The sequence below is a fragment of the Marmota flaviventris genome, chromosome 1 (assembly GCF_047511675.1).
Source record: "Marmota flaviventris isolate mMarFla1 chromosome 1, mMarFla1.hap1, whole genome shotgun sequence".
Lineage (NCBI taxonomy): Eukaryota > Metazoa > Chordata > Mammalia > Rodentia > Sciuridae > Marmota > Marmota flaviventris.
Window position 1 is genome coordinate 102,199,373 of NC_092498.1, and position 26,586 is coordinate 102,225,958.

The 26,586-nt window shown below is 41.5% G+C and overlaps 2 protein-coding genes across 6 annotated transcripts in view; one reads left to right on the plus strand and one right to left on the minus strand.

Moving 5' to 3' along the window:
- Positions 1 to 1,673: 1,673 nt before the first annotated feature.
- On the minus strand, positions 1,674 to 25,684 carry Tmed4 (transmembrane p24 trafficking protein 4). Of its 3 annotated transcripts, none has more exons than XM_071614401.1 (5): positions 25,618 to 25,684; positions 5,439 to 5,539; positions 5,144 to 5,269; positions 4,823 to 4,969; positions 1,674 to 3,104 (listed from the first exon to the last, which is right to left on the minus strand). In XM_071614401.1, exons 2-5 carry the CDS (start codon positions 5,520 to 5,522, stop codon positions 2,955 to 2,957), a joined length of 507 nt encoding a protein of 168 aa, XP_071470502.1. In that variant the 5' UTR covers positions 5,523 to 5,539; positions 25,618 to 25,684; the 3' UTR covers positions 1,674 to 2,954. The 3 variants fall into 3 exon arrangements, with proteins under 3 accessions (XP_071470502.1, XP_027794196.1, XP_027794197.1); XM_027938395.2 differs by lacking the exon at positions 25,618 to 25,684 and adding an exon at positions 5,729 to 5,931; XM_027938396.2 differs by lacking the exon at positions 25,618 to 25,684 and adding an exon at positions 5,651 to 5,741.
- Positions 25,685 to 26,063: 379 nt separating this feature from the next.
- Ogdh (oxoglutarate dehydrogenase) overlaps positions 26,064 to 26,586 on the plus strand; it is an 84,836-nt gene continuing 84,313 nt past the window's right edge. For 2 of the 3 annotated variants that reach the window (XM_027938300.3, XM_027938299.2), the window contains exon 1: positions 26,064 to 26,170. The gene's annotated coding sequence lies outside the window, so the exon portion shown is untranslated. The other variant, XM_071614419.1, reaches the window with a different exon arrangement.

The following is a 26,586-nucleotide window of genomic DNA, read 5'->3' on the forward strand; positions in this document are numbered from 1 at the left end:
GTGATCGAGTGCCCCCGAGTTCAGTCCCCGGTAACGACAAAAAATGGTGTAAGAGAAGCCGGGCCTGGTAGTGCATGAGTGTAATTCCAGTAGCTGAGGAGGCCTAGCCACGAGTTCAGAGCCAGCCTCAACAATTTAGCAAGGCTCTAGGCAATTTAGTGAGACCCTGTCTCTATTTTTAAAAGGGATGGGAGGCAGGGGTTGTAGCTCAGTGGTAGAGCGCTTGCCTAGCACGTGAGGCATTGGGTTTGATCCTCAGCACCACGTAAAAACAAATAAACGTATTGTGTCCATCTACAATTTTAAAAGTTCCTTATTTTTTTAGTTATAGGTGGACCCAATATCTTTATTTTTATGTGGTGCTGAGGGTTGAACCCAGTGCCTCATGCATGCCAGGCAAATGCTCTACCGCTGAGCCACAACCCCAGACCCTTAATCAATTTTTCAAAAAAGGGTGAGGGGCTGGGATTGTGGCTCAGAGGTAGAGCGCTCACCTAGCAGGGCGGGACCCGGGTTCCATCCTCAGCACCCATAAAAATAAAGGCATTGTGTTGTGTCTATCTACACCTAAAAAAAAAAAAAAAAGTGGGGGAGTGAAGTGCCCCTGGCTTCACTCCCCTGTACCAAAAATAAATAAAAATAGAAGAGGCAAGCTGCAGATAAGATTCTAGGACTCAACCCACTAGTGTTGGCTTCGTAGATGGAAATGGGGTGACAAGACAAACTGTCCAAGTGGACAGGGATGGATTATTTACAAGTCATCAGACCTTTGTGTTCATATTAGGTTCACCCAAATGGCCCAGGATAATCTTACTATTTTAAAATCATCTGATTGACAACCTTAATTGATAGGTTAACTGTCACAGATTTCTAGAACTAGGACATAGACACATTTGGGGGGCCATTATTCTGCCTACCATTACACCCAAATCAAACCTGATAAATCAAATTGGATCTTAGCGTTTCCCAGGAGTTTACCTTGAGCTTCCAGGGTCATTCTGTGCATCCAGCTCCCCTGATCCAACATTTGAATACCAGAGACAACAGGTTGTTGAGAATAGTTTATGTATCACAAGTACCGAGGCTGAGACCAAATGATGAAGACAGGTACTGCTTAACATAAGGGGAACCAGGCTAGGATAACAGTGAATGTTAAGAATGTGTGCTCCCAAACCCACACTTTCTTTTTCCTGGTAAAATAGGAGAGAAGGGTCAGGTGCGGTGGCACATGCCTGTAATCCCAGTGGCTCAGGAGACTGAGGCAGGAGGATTGCAAGTTCCCTTGTGTTAATTCTAACATGGAAACTGAAAAGCTATTTTAAAAATCTGAAGAATTTTCACTGGACTATATTATGTGGCACCCAGAATTAGATTATGTCAATTTTTTTTTTTTTTCATTTCTTTGCCACCTCTTTGCAAATTAGAATTCTTAAAATGAAAACCCAATAGAGGGGCTGGAATTGTGGCTTAGAGGTAGAGAGCTTGCTTGGCATGTATCAGGCTCTGAGTTCGATCCTCAGCACTACATATAAATAAATAAAATAAAAAGATCCATTGACAACTGAAAAAAAAATTAAAAAATTTTTATAAATTACATATTTTTTTAAAGAATAAAACTAAATAACTATTGAATTGAATAGTGTGGGACACAAAGAGAAATAACAAGGGAAGAATTTAGTTCTGTAGGTCAGATAAAGTAATTTAATAAATAACATTCCAAATATATTTATAATAAAATTATGAAATAAAATGTCAGGAATGGGCAACTAATAATAAAGTTTTTATACAGAAGAAGGGCATCATTAGCTGTTCAAATTTATGATTCAGGGGCTAAGAAACCAAGTACATAAGTTTCCTCACATGTCCTTGCTGAAATGTTCTCCACTTGGTCGGCCTGAGAATGGTTAAGGAACCACTCTGTCCACTCTTAGTTTCCCAGAAAGATGTCCATCCAAGCCAAGCCCTAACACAGTCCACACTAAGGTCCATACCAGATCACCCACCCTGGCTGACCAAGAATTTTTCCTCTTTCCCTTTTTGCTTCTCCTCTGCCCACAACCTCTTATTTCATCTCAAACACAACTACTGTAAGACGTTTTATTTAATTGGAAAAATCTGAATAAAGAACCAAATTTCGTTCCCTTGAAGAAAACATTACCACAGCTTAAATAAATTGGGAAGAGGGGGGATAAGAGTGCACTGTCCATACTGGCTCTTTCACTGTCTTACCTGACTCTGAGGCCCTATCAGATGGGAATCACAGGTGTCCAAGAGAATTCTGCTAGGCCTTCTAATATGGCCTTGAGAACAGCTGTTAACATCTGCTTCTGGCCCACAGACTGCTGAAATCCTGAGAGCTGCCATGGCAGTTATAAAAACGTGTGAATAAACAGAATGCACAAGGACTAGATTGGTGTTTTCAGCTAGTTACAGGCAGTAACACTTCAACTAGGAAGGAAAATATATAATTTATCAAAAAATAGTTCTAATATATAGAAAAACATCTCGATCCTCTGGGGCCAAGACCTGCCCCTTATTTACATTCACAAAGCCATTGAGTGAACCAAGTAACTGGCTAGGGAACAGTGAGGCAAGGCCTCCTTTGTGGGGTATGCCAGTCACCTACTGTGTAATCAGATGAAGAAAAAACAGAAGGTCATTTGCTCATTTTTTGAGAGGACAGGGGAATCACTGGAGGCAAAAGAGACAAGACTTGTCTTATATTAGTTTCAATTCCTTATAAGCCCTAAAATAGAATTTGAAATCTTGGACCAATGTCCTGTGTCCATGAGAATCAAGGTTAAACAAGTTACTGATCAGAATGGTTTGTTGCCATACTACCAACATGTCATATTCTTTTGCATTTTTTTTCCCCCTCAAAATCCAGGTGGTTAAGGGATTGGTTGGAGAAAGTACCAAAGAACTAAAGTAAAAAGGGTCATACAGAGAGGACACTACACCAGCTTCTTGGCCTCAAAGAAGCTCTTGAGATGACGCATCTGCCAAATGCCAGTAAGGATAAGGATGACTGTCTGAGCGATGGACCACCACAGGACCCTCTGGTTCGTACTCTCACTGGTCAGACGGAAGCGTTCTTCACGATACTGCATGGGGTAACAGGCACAAGGTTAAATGAGCAGGAGAAATTATCCTGAAAATTGTGAGGTCCCTCCGTGTGAGTGACTGCTTAATTCCAGGACCAAATACCTTCTGGAATATCACCTGTGATTCCATTAGGGGTGCCACAGTCTCCCCAAACATAAAAACTGTCTCAAGGAAGGAACAGTGCTGTCACCTCCACAAGCATCTCTGCTGGGACTGAAATCATGCTCCTTTTACAAGGTCCTAAGCTACTCAGCAAGATCTTGACCTTAAATAAAATATATTTTTAAAAAAGGAGCTGGGGAAGCCGGGCTCAGTGGCACAAGCCTGTAATCCCAGCATCTCAGGAAGCTGAGACAGGAGGATAACAAGTTCAAAACCAGCCTCAGCAATGGCAATGTGCTAAGCAACTCAGTGAGACCCTATCTCTAAATACAATACAAAATAGGACTGGGGATATGGCTCAGTGGCCAAGTGCCCCTGAGTTCAATACCTGGTACCCAGCCCCAAAAAGGGTGGGTGGGTGGGATGTGGCTTAGTGGTAAAGCATGCCTGGGTTCAATCCCTGGTATCAAAAAATTAAAAAGGCAACTAAAGCAAATGGGACCCAGGCAAGGGTGGCATATGCCATTAATCCTAGCGACTCAGAAAACTGAGGCAGGAGGATCACAAACTCAAGGCCAGCATGGGTAACTTATTGAGACCCTGTTAAACTAAAAAGGGCTGGGGATGGAACTCAGTAGTTGAGTACTTGCCGAGCACATGTGAAGCCCTGGGTTCAATCCCTAGTACCACACCCCCTCCCAAAAAAGCAAAATTGGGTCATATATGCAATTGAATATTATTAAAGCTTAAGAAGGAAAGAAATTCTGACAATGCTACAACATATCTGAACCTTAGAGATCTTATAAGACAGTCACAAAAGGAAAAATTCGCTATGATTCCCCTTATTTGAATTAGAACAATCAGAAGCATAGACAAAATAGAACAGGAACTGGGGAGGGAAATGGGTAGTTTGTTTTTTGTTTGGTTTTTTGGTGGTGCTGGGGTTTGAACCCAGGGCCTTGTGCATGCAAGGCAAACTCTAGCAACTGAGCTATATCCCCAGCCTGAGTTAGTATTTAATAGGTACAGATCTTCTGTTTTGGAAGGTGAAAATCTATTAAATACTAACTCAGGAGAGTTCTGGAGATGGATTGTGGTGATGATTGCACAACAATATGAATCTATTTTTTGGTGGTACAAGGACTGAACCCAGGGGTGTCTTAACACTGAGCTACATCCTCAGCCCTTTTTATTTTTTGAGACAGGGTCTTGCCAAGTTGCCCAGATTGTCCATGAACTTGTGAGCCTCTTGCCATGGCTTCCCAATTAGCTGGGATTATAGGCATGTGCCACCACACCGAGCCAATGTGAATCTACTCAATGCCATGGAGCTACACACTTAGAAACAATTAAAATGATGTTTTACATTATGTGTATTTTATCACAATTTAAAAAGTGAAGAGGGTGTGGCTCAGTGGCAAAGTGCTTGCGTAACGTGCAGGTGAGACCCTGGGTTCAAACCCCAGCACTAACAACAACAACAAAAAAAGTGAAAACAACCTGGGAAGCTATCTAGACTGATACCCTCCATTCCATTCTCAGAAGAGTTGATCTCCCAAGTAGAGAAAGCAGAAACTTCAAGTAGATATAATCTCCAAGTACAAAAGACCCTTACCCTCTGGTAATCCTGCTCCTTCTGGATCTGTTCCACTTGATCAAGCAACTGGCGAGCACGGAGCTGCAGTTCCGTCAGCTTATCCTTAGCTGCAATCTCAGGGTAGTTGTTGGCATGCTCCCCGACCTGGATGTCTAGGTGCACACGCTACAAGGGAACACAGGGTGTCTTGAGTGGTGGGGCCTCAAAACCATTTGTGTTCCAGGCTATGGGACCCACTCTTGTCCATGGCTGTGGCAGGAGGGTAACATCTGTATTCCCAACTCTAACGGTGCAACAGTGTCACAAACGACTATGGGAACAGATCAGAAATCTTCTTACCAGTTTGCCACCGGCGAAGAGGGCCATTCTAGTGGAATTGGAGTGCAGACAAATCTGATGTTCACCGGGGGTGTGGGAGGTGAACGTGAAACGGCCCTCGGAGCCATACTGTCGGGACAGTACCACCTGCAACATGGAACAATGAAAGTCCAATCTCTACCGTGACTTCTCAAGGGGCAAGCTCCTTTGCCCTAGGACCTTGATTCAGGACCAAGGAGGCGACTTACATCCCCCCCTGGAACGCTGATGAACGTACGACTGACACCGCTAAAAGCCCTGCTAGCGGTGACCTTACCTTACCGTCGGGGTCCTTCACCTCCACATGCATGCCCAGGCCAGGGGTCGAGGGAAGGAAAACCTCCTTCTGCTTGTCCCACATCTGGGTTCGATAGTTGCCTGCAGGGCATACACACAGTCATGACCTGGCCCCCAGACGTGCGGCCCGGGGCGCTGGGCAGGGGGCCTGGCGTCCTCGGGGCACCCACAGGCCAGGTCTGGGGGTATGACCTGGCCAAGCTCGGGAGGAGGGGCACTTCCGAGGGCCGGGCGAAAACAAAGGGCCTCTCCACCCTCAGCCCGCCTGACCGATGACCATGGTCTCGTCGGGGATTTCCTCGATGAAGCAACGCTTCTCCGTCTCGCCGATGTGGAAGTAGAGCCCCTGGGCGCCGGCAGCACACATCACGAGCAACAGCAACGCCGGTCGCCCCATAGCCGGCAGGCCCCTACCCACGACACCTGCCATCGTGCCGGATACCCGCGCGCGTGCGCACGTTTGCGGATCGCTCTGCGCTTGCGCGCGGCCCAGGCGACGCCACACAGAGAGACAGAGAGCGCCTGCGCAGTGACGTCCATCTTCTATTTCTCCGTCCCCTTTCTGTCCTCAGTATCCTTAGGGATGCTTACCGCTCTGCGCCTGCGCAATTCCATCTAACTCCGTCAGCGGGACACAATTTGTGCCTCTCAGCACCAGTGTGCTGCCCCAGCTAAAAAGCGCCTGCGCGGTGGCGACCGCCCGCCGTCTAGATTGGAGAATCTCTCCAAACTTTCTCTCTTTTTTTGGTTGGAAGAATTGAACCAAGGGGCACTTAACCACTGAGTTACATCCTCAGCCCTTTTTGATTTTATTTAGAGACAGGGCCTCGCTAAGTTGCTGAGGCTGGCATTGAATTTGCGATCCTCTTGCCTCAGCCTGCCGGAAGTACTGGGATTTACAAACGTGCGCCACCGCGCCAGGCTACCCGAACCTCCTCACCTCGCACACGGCAAGAAAGCGCGACTGTCTCTGCAGAGTACCCCCTCTCTGCATTGCTCTCTGTTCCTATCTGCTGTCCCACCCTGATGGAGTGGAGGAGGGTGCCTGAGTGGGGTTCTTATGGGTCCTGGGGCTCGGTGGGGACGTGGGACAGCGCCCAAACTAGCCAGGTGACTCCCATGGTTTCATTCGGGCGTGGGTTGTTCCCGATTGTGGGCTCTCGGTGCCTTCTATACCAAAAAGGCAAGATCCCGGGATGTCTTTCTTGGTGTAACTGGTGTTTTTGCCGCCACCGATTCACCTCTTAAGAATGTGACTGAGCAGCCAAGGAGGTGGCGCATGTCTGTGATCCCAGAGACTGGGGAGGCTGATGCAGGAGGATTGCAAATTCAATACATAGCCTCAGCCACTTAACTAGGCCCTAAGCAATTTAGCGAGACCCTGTCTCAAAATAAAATAATAATAATAACAACAATACTAATACTAATAATAATAATAAAGTACTTAGGATGTGGCTCAGTGCAGCCTGTGCAAGGAAAAAAATGAGACTGAGCAGACACTCTCAAAGTCCTGTGAGTCTCCCTACAGTAAGAAACTGCACGTTTGGCTGTGACATGAAAATCTCCTGGCTTTTAGATATTAGCACTTAGCTTATCTTTTCTCTGATGGAATACACAACAAAGCATGGTGTAAACCAGCATTCAGCCTTTCCGGTGGGGACACTCTCCAGGCTTAAGTTACTTGACCTCCAGGTGAATTCTTTTTTTGTTTTTTTCAACCAAGAGATTTTATTGGGGGGCTTCCCAAAGAGGAAGAAATGGAGAGGCAGAGAGCAGAGAGAGGCGAGGAGGAAAGCAGAGAGAGGAGAGAAAGAAAAGGAACAGGGCAGAGAGGAAGAAGGCAGAGAGCTTGCAAGCTTTGGTTTATTGGGGGGCTGCCTGAAGGAGAAGAAAAGGAGAGGCAGAGAGGAGAGAAAGAAGAAGAAGAGGGCAGAGAGGAAGAACCAGGTGAATTCTTGCCAGCTCATTTCACAGCATCCTGCCTCGTTCTGGGGATGGGGGTGGGGGTGGAGGAAGGTGCAAGATGGCCCTGAAAATCTGGATTAAGAAAACAGGAAAAGAGAAGTAATTGGAATGAGTAGGATCCTGTGGAATGACAGAACATCCTGCTTGTATACAGAGGAAAATGAAAAATCAGGAAGTTACTTATTGGGCACAAGGAAGGTTGGCACTTTGTTTTACAAAGAGAATTTTCACACAAGTAGATTAGTGACAATGAACTTTCATATACTGATTATTTAGCTTCAACAACAATTTTTTGCCTTTCTTGTATCATCTATATGGGCATTTTCCCTCTGAATTATATTATAGCAAATCCTGTAACAGGGGTGCCTTTCTTGTAAGGAAAGTCCACTTCATGCTTTTACTATAAACCTTGCTGCTCAATCACTGGTGGTTTATTTGAAAATTGATGTTTTTTTCTTTCTTCTTCCCTTCCTTAATTAAGGGGGAGGTAAAGTTAACATTCTTCCTGTTCTAAACTGAGTTATGCTCACTACCCACAAGAATAAAAGAGTCCAGACCTGGAAACTGGTATAAGAGCACTCATATGGATGTAAGTTGAACATTAATTAGATCTACTGATAAAATTACTTGGAAAACAGCTCTTGTATCCCCCTTTTTAAAGCCCTTTGTTTCCCCCTAGCAATTAGAATGGCAGGCAGCCTTTGTGACATGAATCCTTTGCCTTCTCTTGATAGCAAATCAATAAAATTTATTTTTTTCTCAAAACCTCATCCTTGTTATTGGATTGATACCTGGGACAAGGACCATATTTCACCTATAAATACTTCAGTATATGTCTCCAACAGATAAAGACTTTATTTATTTTTTATTTTTTTAAAGGGGTTTTTTTTTTAATCTTATTTTTTTTTGGTGGGGTTCTTTTTTTTTTGTCTTTTTTGGAACTGGGGGTCGAACCCAGGGCTTTGTGAATGCAAGGCAGACTCTTTGCCACTGAGCTACATCCCAGCCCCAGATAAAGACTTTAAAAAATAGCATTAGCACAGCTGGGCACTGCTAAGCATGCCTGTGATCTTTTTTGTTGTTGTTGTTGTTGTTCATGCCATTAAATGAGTCACTGCATGTGGTGGCCTCGCCCATAATCCAGTAGCTCAGGAGGCTGAGGAAGGAGGATCCCAAGTTCAAAGCTAACCTCAACAATTTAGCGAGACCCTGTCTCAAATTTAAAAAGAATAAAGGGCTGGGATGTGGCTCAGTGGTTAAGCACCCCTGGGGTTCAATCCCCAGCAACCTGTAACTGTAACCAATGTGAGTGTTTTTTCCCCAGGAGAAGGTGCAGTATTATCATAAATGTACAAATTTTTAAACTATCTGATAGTTTTTAGTTGTAGACGGATAACATGCCTTTATTTTATTTTTATGCGGTGCTAAGGATCAAACCCAGTGCATCACACATGCCAGGCAAGCACTCCACCATTGAGCTACAGATCCAGCCCAAATATCTGATTTGTTTTAACCCATCATAGTCATTGTCCTTTTTAAAATGTTTATATTGTCTCATCAGACATTCAGGTAGGGCTGGGGTTGTAGCTCGGTGGTAGAGCACTTGCCTAGCATGTGTGAGGCACTGACTTTGATTCTCAGCATTGCATATAAATAAATTAAATAAAGGCCCATCAACAACTAAAAAAAATTAAAAAACAAAAAACATTCATGGGGCTGAGGTTGTGGCTCAGCGGTAAAGCACTTGCCTAGCCAGTGGGGGCCCCTAGGCTCAATCCTCAGCACCACATAAAAATAAATAAGCAAAATAAAGGTATTTGTCCATCTACAACTAAAAAATATATAAAAACAAAACACATTCAGGTGGGGCTGGGGTTGTGGCTCAGTAATAGAGCGCTCACCTATCATGTGTGAGGCCCTGGGTTCCATCCTCAGCACCACATAAAAATAAATAAAATAAAGGTATTATGTCCAACTACAACTAAAAAATAAATATAAAAAAACCAAACCAAACCAAACATTCGGGTGCTTTTTTCTTTTGACACAATTCTAGTAGTCTTAGGGCCTTTCTTACTTTCCACTTTATACATTTTCCTTAGACACAAAATAACTATTTCTGCACTTTAGTGAAAAATGGCATTTTTATTTTATTTGTTTATTTTTTTTTTTTAGTGAGAAGAGAGAATTTTAATATTTATTTTTCAGTTTTTGGCGGACACAACATCATTGTTTGTATGTGGTGCTGAGGATTGAACCCGGGCCGCACGCATGCCAGGCGAGCGCGCTACTGCTTGAGCCACATCCCCAGCCCGAAAAATGGTATTTTTATCAGTAACGTTGTACTTTTTCTTAAAGAGTATCCTGAAATTTATCCTGATGGAGACACTTTTTTTTTTTTTTTTAAGACAGGTTCTCACCAAGTTGCTCAGGATCTCACTAAGTTGCTAAGTCTGGCTTTGAACTTGGGATCCTCCTGCTTTAACCTCCTCAACTGCTGGGATTACAGGTATGTGCCACTGCATCTGGCCTGATGGATAATCTTCAAGAGATTCCGTTCTTCCTTACTGTAGAAAATTTACTTTAGGCCAGACATGGTGGCACATGCCTATAATCCCAGTAGCTCAGGAAGCTAAGGCAGGAGGACCATGGGTTCAAAGCCAGCCTTAGCAACTCAGTGGGGTCCTGATTAACTTGGCAAGACCCTGTCTCAAAATAAAAGGGCTGGGGGTGTGGCTCAGTAGTTAAGCACCCCTGGGTTTAATACCTGGTACCCCCCACCAAAAAAGAATTTACTTTAGATAATCTAAATCCCCAGAACCACCAGATCCATAAATTTTCCACTCAAAGGTGTTAGGGAAATTTCTGCCAGTGTTTATCTAGGCTCTTTGTTTTAACTGGCCATCCCTCTTGTTGCTCGTTCAACTGATATGTGGTGTACAGCCATTTGGTGGCATATGCTCTTCTAAGGGGAAAACAATGTTAACAAAACACAAATATCCTTGTTCTCATGGTTTTATCTCAATTATTGTCTGCCAGAAAACAAAGTAAATATACAGCAGGTTAACTGGAGATAACTGTCAAAGAGAATAATAAAGCAGGGAAGAGAGGGGGGCTGATAGGTTAAATGGTGTCTCACCCCCTCTCCTACAAGATATGTCAATGAATAAATCCCTGGAACTTTTGAAAGTGACCTTACTTGGAGAAAAAGGACTCTGCTTTAAGCTAAGGATTTTGAAATGTGATAATCCTTGACTAACTAGCTGAGCCTTAAATCCCACGTCAAGTATGCTTACAAAGCACACAAAACACCTTACACTCATTATGATAGTTACTATTTTAAAAATTAAAACAAAAACAGAAAATAACAAGTGTTAGAAAATTAAAAATAGAACTACTATATAATCCCGGAATCTCGCTTCTGGGCACATATTCAAAGAAATTGAAATCAGGATCTGAAAGAGATGAGAGTGATTTTCACAAACTATCACATTAAGGTCCAATAAAATTCACCTGTCTTATTGATATTGCACATCTTTGGTCTCTTTTAAGCTAGTAGATTTCCCCACTTTTCCCCTTTCTCTTCTTGCTTTTAGTTTTTGAAGTGTTAAGAACAATTATTTCATATTCTGGATTTGCCTTCTTGGTTCTTCTTTGTCCTGTCTTCTGAATTTCCTATAAACTGCAAGTTGGGACAAAAGACCTCCTATTTTCACAGCAGCATTATTCACAACAGCCAAGAGGTGTAAGCAATGTAAATGACCATTGATGGATGAATGGATAAACAAAATTGTGTGAGAGCATGTGTGTGTGTGTGTGTGTATGTATGTATGTGTGTGTGTGTATATATACACACACACACATATACATTCACACCTGGGATTCATAGGACGTATCTTATGAGGGTCACAATTTAAGCAGTTACCCACCTTTTCTCTTCATTGCCTTATTTTTATCTCGACAGTTCTTTCCCCTCCAACCTTGCGTGCGCACTCGTGTGTGGCACACACACAATGGAAAATTACTCATTTATAAAAAGGGATGAAGTTCTCATCTATGCTACAATAGATGAGAATCTTAAGGACAACAGAAAGACAAATACTATGTGGTTCCCTTTATATGAGGTATTTAGTCAAAATCAGAGAAGCAGAAAGTAGAATTGTGGTTACTAGGGTTATAAGGTAGTGGAAATCAGAAGTTGCTTAATGGATGCAAACTTGCAGATCTGCAAGATGAAAAAGTTCTGGAGATCTGTTTCATAACAGTGTGAATAGACAATACTAAACTGTACACTTAAAATGGTTAAGACAATAAATTTTATGTTATGTATTTTTTACTATAATAAAAATTTTAAAGTAAAAAGGGAGAGACAGAGAAAAGAAGTTATGGTGACCATGGAGGCAGACAGTGGAGTGATACTTCCATAAGTTAAGGAATACCTGGAGCCACCAGAAACTGGAAGAGACAAGGATCAAAATCTTTCCTAGAACCTCTGAAGAGAGTGTGGCCCTGTTCACACCTTGATTTAGGACTTCTGTCCTACAGAACTGTGAGAGAATGTTGTCTGTTTTAATCTGCCATGTTTGTAGTAATCTGTCACAGCAGTTTACAGGAAACTAAGGGAGTTCCAGAGATGACAAGAGTACAGTTTTAGATCAAGTGATCAGGTAAGGTGTTGATGAGAAGGTGTGAGAGATCCCTAGGGAGGGGCAAGTCACCTGAGCAAAGGCTAGCCTGTGTCTGGTGAGTAGAGGGAAGAAAAGGCAGCTAGTGCACCAGGAGAGTAAGGGAGAAAGTTGGAGGAAACAGGTCATAGATGGGAGTGGGAGGGTAAAGTGGTCTTTCATACCATTTTAAGGACTCTTTAAAAAATTATCCTGTCCTAGCAAGACATGATGGCTCCATAACATAAGAATCATCAAGAAATAACAAGGTATTTTTCACAAATAATGTTTTTTAAAAAATTTTAGTATTTATTTTTTTTTTAGTTTTTTTTTTTAAAGAGAGAGAGAGAGAATTTTTTAATATTTATTTTTTAGTTTTCGGCTGACACAACATCTTTGTTTGTATGTGGTGCTGAGGATCGAACCTGGGCCGCATGCATGCCAGGCGAGCGCGCTACCGCTTGAGCCACATCCCCAGCCCCTAGTATTTATTTTTTAGTTGTAGTTAGACATAATACCTTTTTATTTTATTTATTTTTATGTGGTGTTAAGGATTGAACACAGGGCCTCACACGTGCTAGGTGAGCATTCTACCACTGAGCCACAACCCCAGCCCCTCACAAATAATGCTTAATGTGAATCTAAGCAGGTTTTTTGTCCGATCTTGAAGTTTATAGGAAATTCAGGAGACAGAGAACAGAGTTAGAAGAAACAAGAAAGCAAATCCAGAATATGGAATAATTAAACTTAACTATTCAAAAACTAAAGGCAAGAAAAGAAAGGGGGTTGATGTGGTGGTGCACACTTATAATCCCAGTGGCTCAGGAGGCTGAGGCAGGAGGATCCCAAGTTCAAAGCCAGCTTCAGCAACATAGTGAGGCCCTAAGCAACTAAGTGAGACTCTGTCTCTAAGTAAGAATAAGGGGGCTGGGGTTCGGTGGTTAAGTGCCCCTGGGTTCAATCTCTGGTAACTGCCCCCTCCAAAAAAAAAAAAAAAAAAAGAGAGAGAGAAAGGAGGACAGTGGGGAAACATACTAGCTTAAAAGAGACCAAAGATGTGCAATACCAAATAAGACATGTGAATTTTTTTTGGATCCTGATGTGCCAGATTGTGAAGGCTACTTCCAACAATTCCTCCAATTCCTATTAACACACACTGAGAATTGCATTCTGTTCCCCACCCACTTATACATAAATGTGGATTGCTCTGTTCAATTCAATGAGTTGGTGAGAAGCTGTATAGCTTCTGGGACACAGGCCATAAGAAACCTTGCAGGTTCCATTTTCATTCTCAGAATCCAGCTAACATGAGGTATAGTCCACATAATTGGACAAGTCATTGGAGTGAAGCAACTGTGATTCTCCAGACCCAGAAGAGTTTCTCCAGGCAATACCACATGGAATACAAACGAACTACCCCACCCAAAACACACAATGCAGTTATGCAGCTGGAAAAAAAGTGAGGATTCTATCTATGATCTGACATAGAAAAATTTCCAATAACATTGTAAAGCGTAAAAGCAAGACACAAGCCAGATGCAATGGCACATGCCCATATGTTGAGAGCCACAGCCGAAGGGGCCCCAGCAAACTTCCAGCTGCCAGCAAACTTCTAGCTGCCAACTGATTGGCTCCTCTGTGGTGATGCTCATTGGGCTGTTTCCCCGCCCTTTCAGACCTCGGAGCTGCTCTTGAGGCCTTTTTGGGGGACTTTTTTTTGGCTCAGCCCACCCGACCCAGCCAATTGGCCTCAAGAGCAGGAGGAGTTGGGGGGTGGGGTTGAGAGGCTTGTGGGAAGCCAGTGGGGCTCTGAGGGAATTCCTGAAGAGCTGTGTGGTGAGGTGGTGTGTGTGTTCTAAAAATAAAGTTCATTTCTTTTGACAAGTGGCTCCTGAATTGTGCACAGCCAGACTGCGGCACCTATATTTCCAGCTACTTGGGAAGCTAAGGCAGGAGGATTGCAAGTCTGAGGCCAGTCTAGGCAGTTTAGCAAGATTCTGTTTCAAAATAAAAAAAAAAAATCAAAAGAAGTGGGGCTGGTGCTCTAGCTCAATGGTGGAGTGCCTGCCTCGCACGTGTGAGGCACTGGGCTCAATCCTCAGTACCACATAAAAATAAATAAAGATATTGTGTCCATCTGCAACTAAATAAAAATTTAAATTTTTTTTTTAAAAAAGAACTGGGTGTGTAGCTCAGTGGTAGAGCACTTGCCCAGCTTGTATGAGGCTCTGGTTTCAATTCCTAGTACTGCAAAATAACATTAACAACAACAATAATAGTATTTTTTAAAAAGCAAGGCACAGACCTAAAAAACTGTCTTTAGTGTTCGTACTTACATGAAAAAACAATGAAAGAATATTTAAGGGCTAGGGACATAGCTCAGTTGGTAGAGTGCTTGCTTCGTATGCACAAGGCCCTGGATTCAATCCCCAGCAAAAAAAAAAAAAAAAAAACAAACTTAAGAAGCCAATTGACTATTTATAGCTAACATGAATATTTAACTGGTATGGTTGTGCTGATTTTTTTTTTTTTTTTTTGAGTGGTACTGGGAATTGAATCCAGAGATGTTCTACCACTGAGTTGTATTTCCAGCCCCTTTTAATTTTTTTTATCTTGAGACAGGGTCTCATTAAGTTGCTGAGGCTGACCTTAAATTTATGATCCCTTTGCTTCAGCCTCCTGTGTTGCTGGGATTACAATTGTATACCACCATACTCAGCTGATTGTGTTCATTAAAATGTAGAAATGCTGTAGTCTTGGTTAGTAAATGGCCTCTACCCAAGCCCCTCAACTCCCTCTACTTCTGCTCTCACTTCAGGATACCTGATTGTGGCACGATCCATCAAATAAAGACAATCTCAGCAGGGAAGGAGTCTTATCAGGGCAGCATAGGATGAGGCAGATGGTTACCCAGATGGGAGTCTTTGTAAATAAGATCTTTAAATATGTTTTAGATCTCTGAACTGTGTGACTATATTGCATATTTAATGAAATAAAAATGAAGAAATAAAGCAATGCTACTGCCATTCATTATCACAGAATCCTGCTTTTTGGATTTCAAACCATCAATTGCTATCTTGTTTATCCTAAGATGTCAGCTCCATTAGAGTACCAGCCCGGCCTGTCTCTTGTGTTCATCTCTGTGCCCCCAGCACCTAAAATTAAACTGGTGTAAATATTTTCGGAATTAAGTCAAGTGCAATGGCACATACCTGTAATGCCTGCGACTTGGGAGGCTGAAGCAGGAGGATCATGAGTTCAAAGCCAGCCTCAGTAACTTGGTGAGGGCTTAATCAACTCAGTGAGACTCTGTCTCTAAATAAAATATAAAAAAGGGCTGGGGATGTGGCTCAGTGGTAAAGCACCCTTGGGTTTCAATCCCTGGTACCCGCCCCCCACTCCAAGAAAAATGTTGTGGAATTAATGCAGATTGTACCCTTTTCTTTTTTTCTTTGTGGTGCTAGGAATCAAACCAAGGGCCTCATGTATACTAAGCACATACTTTACCCCTGAGCTATACCCAGAGCCAAGAATGTAACCTTATTTATTTTTATGTTATTTTTTGAGATGGGATCTTCTATGTTACCCAGGCTGACCTCATACTCCTGGACTCAAGCAATCTTCCCAGAATGCATACTTAAATGAAAGAGTACCCTGACAAAAAGTTATAGGACATAAGGAACGTAGTTCTTGAAGGAAAATCTAGAATTGTAAATGTCTACATTTGAAAAAGAAATGTATTGGGCTGGGAATGTGGCTCAAGTGGTAGCGCGCTCGCCTGGCATGCGTGCGGCCCGGGTTCGATCCTCAGCGCCACATACAAACAAAGATGTTGTGTCTGCCGAGAACTGAAAAATAAATATTAAAAAATTCTCTCTCTCTCTCTCTCTCTTTAAAAAAAAAAAGAAATGTATCAAGTCAATAACTTAAACTTACACCTTGAATAACTAAAAATTTAAAAAATTAAAAAGAACAAACAGCACCCCAAAATAGCAGAAGGAAGGAAATAGATTAAATAGAGATAAATACAGAGTAGAAAAACAAGCCAGTTCTTTGAAAAGATCAACAAAATTGTCAAATTCTAGTTAGACTAATAAAATAGAAAACAAAAATAACTATAAAATATGAAAGTAGAAGCATTACCAACCTTACAGAAATAAAAAAGATGGCCAGGTATGGTGGCACACACCTGTAATCCCAGCTGCTTGGGAGGCTGAGGCAGGAGGATTTCAAGTTCAAATCCAGCCTCAGTAATTTAACAAGACCATCTCAAAAAATAAAAATGGTTGGGGGTGGGCTAGGGATGTAGCTTAGTGGTAGAGTACCCCTGGGTTCAATCCGCTGTACAGGAAAAAAAAAAAAAAGGACAGAAAACTAAAAAGAATAAGAAAATACTATGAATAATTGTACACTAACAAAGTAAATAATTTAGATGAAATATACAAATTCCTAGAAACACATAAATTACCTAACATGACAATAAATACAAGTCCAGGAATGGTTTCTTAATTAGTCCATTTTTCATTGCTATAAATTTTAAAAAGAGGCTCATTTAGCTCACAATTCTAGAAGTTCATGGCCCTAGCACTACCTCTGTCTGGCTCTACTGAGGACATGGATGGTGTCACAATGGTGAGAGCTCATGTGAGAGAAAGATCACATCTCCAAGCAGGAAGCCAGAAAGAGAGGAATGTGCCAAAATTCCTTCTGAGGGCAGTGCCCACAGATGATCTATGGACCTCCCTCTTAAAGTCCTTCCTCCCAATTTTGTGACCCAGAGGACCAAGCTCTGAAACTCTGGGGGACAAACTACATCCATGCCGTAACAGCTTAACTGGTGAGTTTGACAAAACATTTAAAGAGGAATTAAATATCAATCCTTCAACTCTTCCAACAAATAGAAGAGCGGGGCACTTCCTAACTCATTCTATGTGACCAGCATTACCCTGACACTAAAGCCACATAGGGATACCACAAGAAAGGAAAGATCAATATTCTTAAGGATGTATTTATAATAATCCTCAACAAAGTAGTAGTAAATAAAATGCAACAGCATGGTAAGATGATTACACATGATGATCCAGAGGGATTTATCCCATGGACACAAGGGTGCTGATGTGGAGCAGACCCACTATGCACTGGTTACATCAGCCCACTGCATCTTGGGGGGCTCCTTTACTACTTGCCTGAACCCAATGAGGCAAAAAAATTCCAGAAATAAGTTACATGAAACAGGTTTATTATTTACAGAGAGGCACCAAGTGACAACAGAAGCTGTGTCTTTGGGGCAAGGTCCACCAAGGCTCAGGAAAACCATCTGGGGCAGACTGAATCTTGTCTATACTTGTCCCACTTGCATTGCAGCTGAAGGAGGCCAGAAAGCAGTCTGCCCCAAGGGTTTATAACTTGTGAGCCACATGACCCACTTGGCTAAGCATTGAAGGACGTCCTGTTTCTAGGGAGGACTGGAACACAGCTGAGGCTCTTTTCCCTCCTATCTCAGGTTGTTGCATTCTCAGCACATTCTACAGTTATTCTTGAAAACTATAAGTGAGAATAGGGAGAGAACTAGGCCAGTTCAAGGTCACCTGTGTCAAAAATATTTTTTTTAAATGTTCTCAAAGTCACCTGGAAATCTGTCCTGTTGGCTCAATCATAGGAAAATTCATCAATGTAATTTACCAACTTAGAGAAAGAAGGGTGAAAAATATAAGATTTTCTAAATTAATAAAGAAAAAGCATTTGACAATAATCCAGTGCCCTTTCTAGTTTTTTGTTTTCCCCCCTCGCCTGGTTCTGGGGATCAAAGGTGGAGTCTCAGACATGAGACATGCATGACAAGCATTTCACCACTGAGCCCTATCTCAGGTCCTCCAACACTCTTTCATGATTAAAGAATACTCACAGCTGGGCATGGTGATAAACACCTATAATACCAGCTATTTTTTTTTTTTGTAGTTGTAGATGAACACAATACCTTTTGTTTATTTATCTATCTATCTATCTATTATTTATTTATTTATTTATTTAATGTGGTGTTGAGGATCAAATCCAGTGCCTCACACATACTAGGCAAGCGTTCTGCGTTCTACACCGAGCTACAACCACAGCCCCCCAGCTTCTCTTAAATCCAAAGTAAGAAGATTACAAATTCAATGCCAGCCTGGGAAATTTAGCAAGAACTTGTCTCAGAATAATAAATAAAATGGGTTGTGAGTGTAGCTTAGTAGTTAATGCTCATGCTTGAGTCTGGGTTCAATACAGTCTCATCAAAAAACAACAACAACAACAACAAAAAACAACCACACACAAAAAAAAAACAACAGGGGCTGGGATTGTGATTTTGGTGGTAGAGTGCTTACCTAGCATGTGTAAGGTACTGGGTCTAATCATCAGCTCAGCACCACATTATAATAAATAAAAATAATAGCAGGTGGAGTTAAAAAAATTAAAAAACAATTAAAAAACCAGACAACAAAAAAATAAAAATAAAAACCCACTCATAAACCTAGGATTAAAGGGGAATTTTAGCCAGATGTAGTGGTACTCATTTGTAATCCCAGACTTGGAAGGCTGAGGCAGGAGGACCAAAGGCTTGAGGCCAGCCTGGGCAATTTAGCAAGAACCTATCTAGAAATAAAAAGGGCTGGGGATAGTTCAGCGGTATAGTGCTCCTGCGTTCAATCCCCAGTACTGGAGGAAAATAAAAAGGAATTTCCTTTGCAGTGCTGGGGATTAAACCCAGGGCCTTGCACATGCTACACAAGTTGTTACATCACCGAGATACACTCTCAGTTCGGGAATTTTCATAACATGTTAAAGCATATCCTTGAATATTTCATAGAAAACAGCATTTTCCACAGTGAAAGACTGAAAGCCTTCCCCTTATATTTGAGAACAAAATGATCATGCCCACTTCACTACTGATATTCGACATTGTACTGGATGTTCTAGCCAGAACAATTAGATAAGAAATGGAAACAGAAGGCATCCAAACTTGAAAAGAACAACAAAAACCATTTCTATCCACATATGACATGAGCCTATGCAGAGAAAATTTAAAGAATCCTAAAGAAAGCTACTAGAACTAATATATTAAGTTGCAAAGCACAATTTTATACCCCCAAATCTATACACTAGTGTGATAGTTCAGCTTTAGAATATCCTCCAAAGGCTCTTGTGTTCAAGGCTTGGTTCCTAAGGCAGCAATATTGAGAAGAGGGGCTTTTGAGAAACAATTAGATCATGAAGGCTCTGATCTCATGAATTAATCCACTGATATGTTCTTAATTGAATGGACTAATGAGAGGTGGTATAAACTATAGGAGGTGGGGTCTAGTAAGAGAAAGTATCTCACTGAAAGTGTGTCCTGGAAGTGTATTCCTTGTCTTGGGCCACTTCTTCTCTCTTAATTCCTGGCTGCATGCAGTGAACACCTTTGTTCCAATATATGCTTCCCACCATGATGTTCTGGCTTGCCAAAAGCCCAAAGTGACATGGCCAAGTGACCATGGACTGAAACTTCTGAAATTGTGAGCTAAAACAAATCTTTACTTCCCTTAAATTAATTTTTCTTTCTTCCTTTCTTCTCCCCCCACCGCCCGTCCCCCAACTCCTTTACTGGATTGGACCCAGAGCCTCACATAAGCCAGGCAAGTGCTTTACAATTGAGCTACATCTCTCTCTCCCTCTCTCTTTTTTTTTTTCTTTTTTTGATGGTGCTGGGGATTGAATCCAGGGCCTTGTGCACGTGAGACAAGCACTCTACCAAATGACCTATATCCCTGGCCCCTGAGCCACATCTCCAGCCCTTTTCATTTATTTTGAGACAGGGTCTTGCTAAGTTGCCCTGCCCTTGAACTTGCAATTCTCTTGCATCAGTCTCCCAAGTAGCTAGGATTATAGGCATGTGCCACTTCACTCTGCTTTAAGCTGATTTCTTTTTTTTTTAATACTTAATTGATTTTTTTTTTGAGAGAGAGAATCTTTTTTGTAGATGGACACAACATAATACCTTTATTTTTTTTTTATGTGGTTCTGAGAATCGAACTGGGTCCCACCCTTGCTAAGTGAGTGCTCTACCGCTGAGCCACAATCCCAGCCCTAATTGATTTTATTTTTTAAATACATGACAGAGAAATGCATTACAATTCTTATTATACATATAGAGCACAATTTTTCATATTTCTGTTTGTATATAAAGTATATTCATACCACTTCATGTCTTCATACATGTACTTTGGATAATGTCGTCTATCAAATTCCACCATCATTGCTAACCCCCTGCTCCCTCTCCCTTCTCCTCCCACCCCTCTGCCCTATCTAGAGTTCATTCCTCCCATGCTCCCCCCTCTCTACCCCATTATGGGTCAGTCACCTTATAGCAGAGAAAACATTCGGCATTTGTTTGTTTAGGATTAACTATGGGGCTGGGGTGCTGGCTCAGCAGCAGAGCACTTGCCCGCACACGTGAGGCACTGGGTTCAGTCCTCAGCACCACATAAAAATAAAATAAAGGTACTGTGTTAAAAAAAAAAAAGGATTAGCTAATTTCACGTAGCACTATTTTCTCCAAAGCCATCCATTTACCTGCAAATGTCATGATTTTATTTTCTTTTATTTTATGAGTAATATTCCATTGTGTATATATGCCACATTTTTTTAATCCATTCATCTACTGAGGGGCATCTAGGTTGGTTCCACAGTTTATCTATTGTCAGTTGTGCTGCTATGAACATTGAGGAACACAGCCACATCAATGTTTATAGCAGCACAATTCACAAGAGCATTAAGCTGATTTCTGCCAAGGTATTTTGTCACAGTGACAGAAAGCTGACTAATACAATTAGTAAAGATCAACCCAAAATGGAAATGAACAGAGCAATTCCAACTACAAATGTATTGGAAAGAATAAATACCTAAAAAAAAAAAAAATATATATATATATATATATATATATATTTGCTATGATTGGGATCAAACCCCATGCAGGCTAGACAAGTGCTCTACCACTAAGCTATAGCCCAAGCCCTACTAGGAATAAATTTAACCAAACAGGTGAAATATGTGTGAATTGAAAACTATAAAACATTGCTGAAAAAAATTGAGGACCTAAATAAATGAAAGTGGAAAGACATATTCATGGACTAGAAGACCTAATATTGCTATATAGAATCCCTGTCAAAAAACCTTTTTTGTTTTTGGTAGTATTGGGGATTGAACCCAGAAGTGCTCTACTACTGAGCTATATCTCCTTTTTTATTTCTCTAGCTTTTGTTTTTTTTCTGAGACAGGGTTTCACCAGGCTTCCCAGGCTGACCTTGAATTTGTCATCCTTCTGCCTTGGACTCCAGAGTCACTGGAATTATAGCAGTGTATCATTATTCCCAACTCCTGTCAAAATTCTAACAACATTTTGCAAAAATGGAAAAGCCAATCATCAAATTCACAAGGAATTTCAATAGGTCCAGAATAGCCAAAACAATCTTGAAAAAGAATAAAATTGGAGAACTCATACATCCTAATTTCTAAAATTACCATAAAGCTACAGTAATCAGAGCAATGCTAATGGCAAAAGGACATACGGATCAATAGAATAGAATCAAGAGTCCAGAAATAAGCTCAATGTCTATGGCCAGTTTATTTTCAAAAAGGGTACCAAGTCCATTCAATGGGGGAAAATAATAGTTTTTCAATACATGTCACTGAGATAGCTAAAGTCCAAATACAAAAGAATGAAGTTGGATTCTTACTGCACATCATATACAAAAAATTAACTTGAAATGGAAATAAGCCAGTTGTGGTGCCATGTATCTATAGTCCCAGCTACTTAAGAGGGTGAGGCAAAAGGATAACTTGAGGTTAGGAGTTCAAAGTCTGCCTGAGCAACTGCAAAACCTCATTTCAAATAAATAAATAAATAAACTAAATATGGGGTAAAACCATAAAACTCCTATATGCAGGGTTAGATTTTCATGACTTTGGATTTGGCAATGGATTCTCAGAAATGACATGAGCAACATCAGGATTATAAATTTTTGGCCTTTTGTGGGTGAGATCAAGTGCAGAGAGGCCACAAAAAGCCTTAGAGTGAGTAGAAGGGATGCTTTCTATCCACCTCCAAAAGCCACATACCAATACTCTATTGTGAATCTTTGCAACTCTAGTCTTTACATCTCAATGGCAAATGAATAAGTCTTCCCAGAATATTGTCTCTAGTGAGCAGGTGCTGAAGAGCCTCCTGTGGTAAGAACTTGGGTATATGGCGGCTATGCGTGTGCTCTCACTCGCTCACTCACTCACTCTCTTTTATTTATTTATTTACTTTTTTGTGGTGCTGGGTATTGAACCCAGGGCTTTGTGCATGCAAGGCAAGCACTCTATCAACTGAGCTATATCCCCAGCCCGGCTGTGCTCTCTTGAAGCAGCATATACAACCTTGCTCAATGACAGGTACCTCATTCAGTCCATCTAGATCATAAAAAGAGGAGATCACCACTGGTCATGGTTAAACAGTTCCACCACTCTACCATTATGTTCTTATTGACCCTCTGATCCTGTGATGTCATCAAAGTCATACTTCACTACCAAGAGACCCATCAGTTTCTTGTAGGTCCTGGGCTGTCCAGATACGCTTCTCAGGAACAAGAGCAGCAAATTAAAAACTATCTGGGTATGGTGGTACATGCCTGAAGATCTAGCTACTCAGGAGTTTGAGCACAGCTTGGGCAACAAAGTGAGACCCCCCACATCAAACAAAACAAAAAACGATTTTGTTCATCAAAGAACATTAGCAAGAAGGTAAAATATATATATATATGGGCTGGGGATCTTGCTCAATATAGAGCACTTGCTTAGCATGCTTCAAGCCCTGGGTTCACCACTACCACCACCACCAAAAAAAAAAAAAAAAAAAAGAAAGAAAGAAAACATACAAAATGTGAGAAAATATTTGTAAATCATACATCTGATAGGGTTTGATATCCATAACATATAAAGAACTTCTACAATTCAATAACAAAGTGACAAACAACCCAATTTAAATATAGGCAAATGACTTAAATAGTTCACAGAAAATATGCAAATGGTTAAGAAGCACATGAAAAGATACTCCATATTTTAGTCATTAGGGAGATGCAAATCAAAACCAAAATGAGGGCCTGGGGTTATAGCTCAGAGGTAGAATGCTTGCCTAGCATGGGTGAGGCACTGGGCTCGATTCTCAGCACCGCATATAAACAAATTTAAAAAAAAAAGAGGTCCATCAATAACAGAAAAAAAAAATGAGATACCCGCTCATACCCACTGGGATAGCTATAATAAAATATTATTATAATATTCTTTTTTTTTCTTGCAGTACTGGGGATTGAATCCAGGGCCTCTCACATCCTAGGTACACACTCAACCACATCAGCCAGATAGCTATAATAAAAGTTTAAAAAGAAAACAAGTGCGGGCTGAAGTTGTAGCTCAGTGGTAGAGTGCTTGTCTAACGTGTGAGGCATTGGGTTTGATCCTCAGCATCACGTAAAAATAAAGGCATTGTGTCCAGATACTACTTAAAAAAATATATATATGTACACATATACATATATTTATTTATTTATTTAAAAAGAAAACAAGTATTGGTGAGATTGTACAGAAACTGAAACTTTATTCTTTGCTGATGGGAATGTAAAATAGTGTAGTTGCTCTGTGAACATTTATCACTTCCTCAAAAGCTAGACAGAATTCCATTATGATCTGAAATTCCACTCCTAGATATACATATACAAAAGCGTTTTAATTGGTACTCAGATATGTACACATCTGTGTTCATTGTAGTATTATTCTCAATATCCAAAAGGTAAAAATGACTCAAGTATTCATCAATAGAGAATGGATAAAAAAATTGGTATACCCATACAAAGGAATGTTATCGGCCATAAAAAGAAAATAAGTTCTGATCTATGCTACAACATGGATGAATGCTAACATTATGCTGAGTGCTCTAAGTCACACAAAAAGGTCAAATACTGCATGATTCCACTTACATGATATAACTAAAATATTCAAATTTATAAAAAGTTTAAAGAGCTGATAAGGGAGGGAAAGAAGGAGGTAAATGGAAAATTATTACTTTATGGTTATAGAGTGCAATTAATGTCACTGAGTTGAATACTTAAATTAGTTAAAGTGCCAATATTTCCCCAGTACTAAGGATTGAACCCACGGGTACTCTACCAGTGAAGTATATCCCCAGCCCTTTTTATTTATTTTTTTAGTTTGTGACAGGCTTTCACTAAGATGCCTAGGCTGGCCTGGAATCTCCAGTTCTCCTTCCTTGGCTCCCCAAGTTGCTGGCATTACAGGTGTGTGTCACTGTGCCTGGCTAAAATGCCCAATTTTAATATATACCATGATATCTTATAAAAATTGGGAAAACTGCATATTGGTGTTTGGTTTTTGGTCCTTTCACCTTATCCTAGTCTCTAGATCTTTGTCCCATACATCTGCTCTACTTTGCTCTCACAAGCACTTATACTCCCCATTTAAACAAAACAAAAAAAAAAAAAAAGAATTTTCTTTTCCTTTTAGAAATTGTTCTAAGTCTATAACATTAATAAGTGGTTGTAATACTGGCTCAGAATCAGATATTTGTGTCCTCCATAGAACTATCCTGCTAGTCATAGTCATGCCCTTTGTGACTCCAATATCTACTACTGTACTACAGGACACAGTCCTTAAAGTAGTTCATTATTTTGTGGGGAAAGTATACCTAAGAGAATATTCAATATAGCCTGGAACATTGTTTCCCTGTTTGTCATTTGGGTGTGACCTTTCCATACTAACATCTAGTTAATATATTCTTTTTAAAAAAATTTTTAATTGTAGAAGTAATATATATCTATATTTATTTTATGTAGTGCTGAGGGTCGAACCCAGTGTCTCATGCCCGTGAAGCAAGCGCTCAACCACTGAGCTACAACCCCAGCCCTAGTTAATATATTCTTTAAATAGAACCATTTATTACAAAAGAAAACTTTATAATTAATGGGAATACCAGTATCATTGCCACATATATCAAAGATAAACTGTCAAAAATCAAGACAGCCGCCTGTAATCCCTGCGGCTCTGGAGGCTAAAACAGGAGGATCACAATTTCAAAGCCACCATCACCAACTTAGTGAGGCACTTAGCAACTCAGAGAGATCCTGGCTCTAAATAAAATACAAAACAGGGCTGGGGATGTAGACCTGGGTTCAATTCCCGGTACAATAAATAAATAAATAAATAAAATAAAAAACAAAGCACTTTAAGGCACAGCTTTATATTATTGTCCTCTAAAATCTCTGAACTCAACGTCTGATCTGTCAAAAGGATAGAAGCTTGTAGTTAAAGACATAGGCACGAAATGAAGCTTTTCCAGGCTTGTGGTGAAGACGAACTGCAAAGGACACGTTATCCGTACGTAATTCAACATAATTTACTGAATCACATTAATTCTGAAACAACATTTTCCAAATTTCAACTTTTAAATTGGGAGCGTCTTACGATCAATAGGGTTCAGGTTGCGATAGATTAGTGGCGTTTTCCCTCTCTCGGTAGTTGGGTATGGAACCAGGACAAACCGGGCTAGGTCCCGGCACTATTTTTTGTCACGTGCAGACTGCGGCTGTTACACAATAGCGCAGGTTAAGCGCTTGTCACAAAGCTTCACGCAAAATGAGAGATCGACGTAGATTTTGATATTCAAATTATTTATTTTTGTTTAGTGATAAATTTTACACCAACCTCACTATCATTTAGCGGGCTCCTAACAGATATTGAAAACATCATACTTTTATTTAACTGTCATCACCAGGGAAGAGCTGGAATTCTCTAGGTGCGAACACAGGTGGGATCCTACGCCGCAGCTTCCGCAATAGCGCGGTCGGCGTCGTGACGCCAGTAGGCTTTGTAGCGTCACGACCACGCCCACAACGAGGGGCGGGCCTCCCCGAGACCAAGCTGCGTGCTGACGCCATACGCTGGGGCGGGGCCGAGAGTTTGGTGCCCCGGAGCGGGGTGTAGGTGTCTCATTCGGGTGGAGCTGAGCCGGAGAGAGGTAACTGTGCGCTATCGCTGGGCCCATCCCCGCGCCGGGGACCAAGCGCTTGCCAACCGCGGGTCGCGGCCGAGAGCGAGGTCGCCGCGTCCTTGGAGCTGCGGGAGCGGAGGTGCCCGGAGCTGAGCGGACGGAGAGGGCTGATTGAGGGCGGCGGTAGTGGGAGGGGACGGGGCCTGACGGACGGGCTTGGCAGCCAATGACGTGGCGGGGGCGCCCGGCGGGCGGAGATTGGCGGGCCCGGCTAGCGCCGGGGTCGCGCGGGGCGCAGTGCCGCGCGCCATTGGCAGCGGGCGGTGTCCCGGGTGACCTCAAGGTCGCGTTGCCGTCGCGTGACGGTCCGTGTTAGCCGCGGCCTCCAGTGTGCTGTCCTTTGTCCAGGGGCGCTGGCCTGTCGGCCTCACTTCACGGCACTC